The sequence below is a fragment of the Drosophila rhopaloa genome, unplaced genomic scaffold, assembly GCF_018152115.1.
Source record: "Drosophila rhopaloa isolate 14029-0021.01 unplaced genomic scaffold, ASM1815211v1 contig_218, whole genome shotgun sequence".
NCBI classification, from domain to species: Eukaryota; Metazoa; Arthropoda; class Insecta; order Diptera; family Drosophilidae; genus Drosophila; species Drosophila rhopaloa.
Window position 1 is genome coordinate 2,851,769 of NW_025335104.1, and position 5,856 is coordinate 2,857,624.

The 5,856-nt window shown below is 45.3% G+C and overlaps 2 protein-coding genes across 2 annotated transcripts; both read left to right on the forward strand.

The window, feature by feature from the left end:
* Positions 1-251: 251 nt before the first annotated feature.
* Positions 252-3,253, forward strand: LOC123037926. The gene is made up of 4 exons (XM_044460782.1): positions 252-342; positions 1,835-2,463; positions 2,577-3,116; positions 3,215-3,253. The coding sequence occupies exons 1-4, from the start codon at positions 252-254 to the stop codon at positions 3,251-3,253; spliced, it is 1,299 nt and encodes a 432-aa protein (XP_044316717.1).
* A 401-nt stretch (positions 3,254-3,654) lies between these two features.
* Positions 3,655-4,677, forward strand: LOC123037927. The gene has a single exon (XM_044460783.1). The coding sequence runs from the start codon at positions 3,655-3,657 to the stop codon at positions 4,675-4,677; it is 1,023 nt and encodes a 340-aa protein (XP_044316718.1).
* Positions 4,678-5,856: the final 1,179 nt, after the last annotated feature.

Here is a 5,856-nt window from a genome sequence, read left to right on the forward strand (position 1 = left end):
TTTGATAATAAAGTTTTACATTTTCAGGCACACGTTCAAGCAATATTTGGTTTAAAAGGTGTCGAGAAGGGATCTGCCAAGGGTCTTCGTGAGCTCAGCGATTCTATGAACGCACATCTTCGGGCAATCCAAACGCTGGCCACTACTCAGTAAATTTTGGATGGATTACTGATTCATATCGTCGTTCACAAGCTGGATCAACGGACTTTGGAAAAATGGGAAGAGGATTTGCCAATCGCTGAGTTATCTTCATGGACTGCTATGCAGTCGTTTTTGGAGAGGAGATGCAGGATGATGGAAAATTTGGATCAAGCTTTGGTAACGCAAACACCAGGCCATCAGGTGGGAAAAAATGTGCATAAATATAACCCAAGTGCACTCATTGCGTCTTCTACTAACTTAAATCATCCAATATGCCTATTTTGCGATGCGAGAGATCATTATTTGCCAAAGTGCTCTAGATTTTTAAATTTGAGCCCTCATCTTCGATTTAGAGAAGCCAAGAAAATGCACCTTTGTCTAAACTGTTTGCGCAAGGGGCATAGTTTGCAGCAATGCAAATCAACTCATTGCAGATATTGTCGCATGAAGCACCACTCACTATTGCATATGACCCCTGACTCATCCGCACCACCTCCATCATCAGACCCACTCTCGAGCTCTCAGCCATCACCATCTACTTCATCAGCACTGGTGTCATGCTCACAACTTGATCGTCAGGTATCGCACCCTCCACCAAATGCTTCAAATACTGTGCCAATAAATTACGTGTTGCTGCCTACTGCTATTGTCTATGTAAAAAATAGGGTTGGTTCATTTATGCCCTGTCGAGCAATCTTAGATTCCGCTTCTCAATTGAACTTTATAACTACGCGCCTAGCTAGCCAGTTAAATTTGAAATATAGGCATTCGCATATACTAATTTCTGGGATCGGTGAGTCCTCTATGAACTCTGATAAATCAGTGGATATTTTTGCGCAATCACGGGATGCAGGCTATCGTGCGTCATTCACAGCTGTTGTGACTCACAGTATCACTGATTATCAGCCGAATTTCAACATAAATACATCAGGATGGAGGATTCCACAAAACATTTCGCTCGCTGACCCTTATTTCAACCAATCACAACGAATCGACTTGTTAATTGGCGCTGGTCTGTTTTTCGAAATAATTGCTATGGGGCAAATACATTTGGATAGCATGTTGCCAACACTCCAAAACACCAAACTTGGTTGGATCGTTTCTGGTGGGATGTCGACTACTCCAAATCATAAGTCTGTCTTAGCCGCCATTGTCAAGGATACTACGGATCATTCTGAGGATGACGCACTTGCTGCCATAGTAAAGCGATTTTGGGAAATTGAGGATTGTAATCCATCAAAGCCAGCACTGTTGCCTGAGGACTTGCAATGCGAACAACTGTTCAAGGAAAACTGCACTAGACTTGGGAATGGTCAATACTCTGTTCGTCTCTTATCCACTTCGGGATTCGAAAGTTTAGGTGATTCCTATTGCCTAGCTCGTCGTCGTTTTAGGAGTTTGGAAGCTAAGCTAGATAGAAACCCTGTTCTCAAAGCTCAGTATTCGGCCTTTCTCCAGGAATACATCAACTTAGGCCACATGTCTCTCGCACCAAAGGATCCAACAGTACCACAATTCTTCTTGCCCCACCATTGTGTGCATAAGCAGGAAAGTACGAGCACAAAGCTTCGGGTCGTCTTTGATGGGTCTGCTAGAACTACTTCTGGCAGCTCTCTGAACGACTTGCTTCTTGCAGGGCCAACAATTCAGCAAAAAATCTTTAACATTCTACTTCGCTTCCGATTTTTTAAAGTTGCCCTCTGTGGAGACATCTGCAAGATGTACCGCTGCGTGCGTGTGTCCCACCCGGATGACTTTTTGCAGTGTATTGTTTGGCGAGAGAAGTCCACGGATGAGTTGAGTGTTTACAAATTGAACACGGTGACTTATGGTACCAAGCCAGCTGCCTTTCTGGCTATAAGAGCCATGCATCAGCTCTCTTATGATGAGGAGGATTCGTTTCCAATTGGAGCAAAAATTGTTCGTAGGGACTTCTACGTGGATGATTTAATCTCTGGTGGCGAGTCAATTGAAGAGGTTAGGGAAATTCGTCGTCAGGTGAAGGATCTATTGTCGCGAGGCCATTTTCCAATCCGCAAATGGTGTTCTAATGATGGACGCGCCCTCGAAGGAGAGTCTGACTGCGATAAGGAGAAGCTAATTCAATTTCACGACGGATCAGCTGTTACCAAGGCGCTGGGATTAGCCTGGGATCCTTCTTCTGACCAACTTCTGTTCAACTTTTCTCAATTATCTGTAAATCATCGAGTCACCAAGCGTATTGCACTTTCAACAATAGCCAAATTCTATGATCCGCTCGGTTTAATAACACCGATTGTCACAAAGGCCAAGATCTTTTTGCAATCCCTATGGAATGCTAACGTGGATTGGGATGACACATTACCAGAGCCTATTCTTTCGTCATGGGGGAGTTGACCTCTCAGTTATCGATCGTCCAAAACTTGAAATTTTCACGATTCGTAATGCAACCTCAGTCTTCCATCCAGTTGCATGGATTCTGCGATGCTAGCATAGCGGCTTATGGAGCGTGTTTATATTTGCGGTCGGAGGCCAATGGAGAAGCAAAGGTCCACTTGCTCTGCGCCAAGTCGAGAGTGTCCCCTTTAAAGGCTTTGACAATTCCAAGATTGGAGTTGTCGGCAGCGCTTTTATTGGCGGAGCTTATCGTAAGCGTCAAGGAAACCATCGATTTCGAATGCGACTTTTATTGCTGGTCCGACTCGTCTATCGTACTGGCGTGGATTCGGCAGCCTCCGAGGGATTTCAACGTATTTGTATCCAACAGAATCGCGAAAATTCAGGAGATGACAAAAGGCATGACTTGGCACCATGTTCCAACAAGCTTAAATCCGGCGGATGTCGTATCGCGAGGCTGTACCCCGAGAGAATTGCTGGAGCACTCCCTGTGGGCTAACGGGCCTCCATTCCTGCTGCAAAGCTCGTCAAAATGGCCCTCTCTTCCAAATGCAGTTAAGGATCTTCCAGAACGTCGTTCCGCAGCGCTAGTTGGAACTGTTTGCACTGACATTTCGATCAACTGCAAATTCCTTAACCCTTTTCATAAGTTGCAGCGTGTATTTGCGTACATTTATCGGTTCATTTCGAATTGCAGAGCAAAATCTTCACCTTCAAGGAACCGTATTACCGTTGAGGAGCTCAATTCGGGGATCGTACTTCTTCTGAGGAGCATCCAACAGGTTCACTTAGCCAAGGAATATGGATGTCTTAGCCAGGGCAGGCCGTGTCCACAGAAGAGCAAGCTGATTTCGCTGAGACCAATAATCCGATGGATTACTTCGCGATGGTGGAAGACTTCAGAATGCAAATCTGGACTACGATACTCAGCATCCGATATTGTTACCCAAGGATCATCCAGTTACAAAGGCAATCATCGTATATTTTCATATAAAATACTTGCACGCAGGATCGCAAGCGTTACTTGCCACATTAAGGCAAAGGTATTGGCCAATTGGAGGACGAAAGTTCGTGGCTACCGTCATCAACAAATGCGTCAGATGTTTTCGGATGAAGCCTGTCACTTGGGAGCACGTTATGGGCAGCCTGCCAGCCAATCGAGTTCAGCCTAACCCAGCATTTCATACCACGGGAGTAGATTATTGTGGACCATTTTATCATAAGGCAGAGGCCCGCAACAAGGCGCCTCACAAGTGTTACATAGCCGTCTTTGTCTGCTTCTCTACGAAGGCCACGCATTTGGAAGTCGTCCAGGATCTCACAACGGATTCTTTCATCGCAGCGTTGAGAAGATTCACCAGCCTGAGAGGCACTCCGCGCACTATTTGGAGTGACAATGCGACGAATTTTGTCGGCGCTAAGAGCGAGCTAACCGAGCTGAAGAATCTATTTCTGAGCGAACCCCACACGGCTGCGATAGCTTCCTCTTGCTTAGCTGATGGGATTGATTGGAAGTTCATACCTCCGCGTGCCCCACATTTCGGTGGTTTATGGGAGGCGGCTGTTAAATCGGCCAAATTTCATTTTTATAGAGTCGTCGGTGCTTCCATCTTGGGCCTCGATGAATTGAGAACTCTCGCTTATGAGATTTCTGCCATTCTTAACTCCCGTCCACTCTGTCCAATTTCAGAAAACGCTGAAAGTCTTGACGTGTTAACGCCGGCCCATTTCCTGAAAGGCTCCAGCTACACAAGGTTTCCTGAGCCTGATATCACGCATCTCCGAGAAGGCCGCCTCAGCAGATGGCAAAGGGTGACACAGATGCAGCAGCAATTCTGGAAGCGGTGGAGCAGCGAGTACTTATCCTTGCTCCAAGAAAGGAGTAAGTGGCGCGTCGAAACATCCAACATCAAGGTCGGAAGCATCGTGTTGCTGAAGGAGGACAACCTTCCACCCTTGAAATGGCAGCTGGGGTGCATCCAAGGAGTCGTTCCAGGCGAGGACGGTGTCGTCAGAGTAGCTATGGTCCGTACAGCTACGGGTCTAGTCAAGAGAGCCGTCGCCAAGTTAGCCGTTCTGCCCATCGATTCCCATTTAGTTGGAGCCCTACTTCCTCCAACGGGGGAGTATGTTCGGAGCAGCCCGCCTAAACTAGTCTAGTGCGCATAGGTGTATCGCTGAACCTGTAGCGCTCTTGCGCTCTCCTCTTTATATCTGCCTTATCTCGCTAAGCTGTCGCGCTACGTATTCAGCGACTACATTGTAAAACCCAAATTAAAATATGAAAAAATATTCGGCTGCAGCAGTGCAGATTCGACTGGCAGAATAAACACGACACGTACATAAACTTATAATATTGAAAGCGTTATTATTACATAACCTAAGGGTGGCATTTTTGTTGTCTTCCCCCAAACAATCACCATTTCCAACGCTCCACCCCTACATAGCACCTCAAATTGGCAAGTGGAGAGGTTTCATAGTACTCTGGAGAAAAAAAAAAGAGCAAGTGTATAGAACTGGAAAACAAATTAAACGACACTGTCGAATCAATCCTTTTGGCAGCTAACAAATATAAAAATTCAATTCACTCAGTAACCGATAGGAAACCAATGGAAATAGTTCACTCACAGTCCACAGAATTCGAGAAAGGAATTAGTAGGAAAATTCAACAGGCCCAAGAAAGGAGCCTTGACCACACAAACAAGGGTAGGACTTATAAGGACTATCAGGTCGGCGAAAAAGTTTTTCTTAAAGCAAATAAACGCCTGGGAAATAAACTCTCACCGCTATGTTCGGAAGAAGTTATTGAAGCAGACCTGGGGACAACGGTCCTAATTAGTGGGAGGGTGGTCCACAAGGACAATCTGCGCTAATCATCTTCGCTAGATTCCCGACCCATTTTTATACTTTTTATATTTTGTATACTTTTTATTCTTATATTCCTTTTTTATAACTTTATATTTCTCTAGGTTAGGAAGGTGCGTTTTACTTTTGGCACTAACGGCTGTTAGGACGGACGGGACAGTAAAACTGAACGACTATACGAACGCAGACTATATCCCAATAGAGGACGGTAACATAGTAGTTTGGGAATCTTACGGATACTTACAGCACGCAACGAACATGACGACCTACGAAGACTACGCCGACCAGACTGAAACATTGACGGGTACTTTTACTGATGACCATAGAATACCAGTTATAACAACAGACCTTAAGCACATTCGCAAGTTGGTAGCTACCCTAAAAATCCATCATAGGTCCGCTAGAAGTATAAACTTAATTGGGACAGCTTTAAAGGTCATTGCAGGCACTCCCGACTTTAATAATTGGGAACAG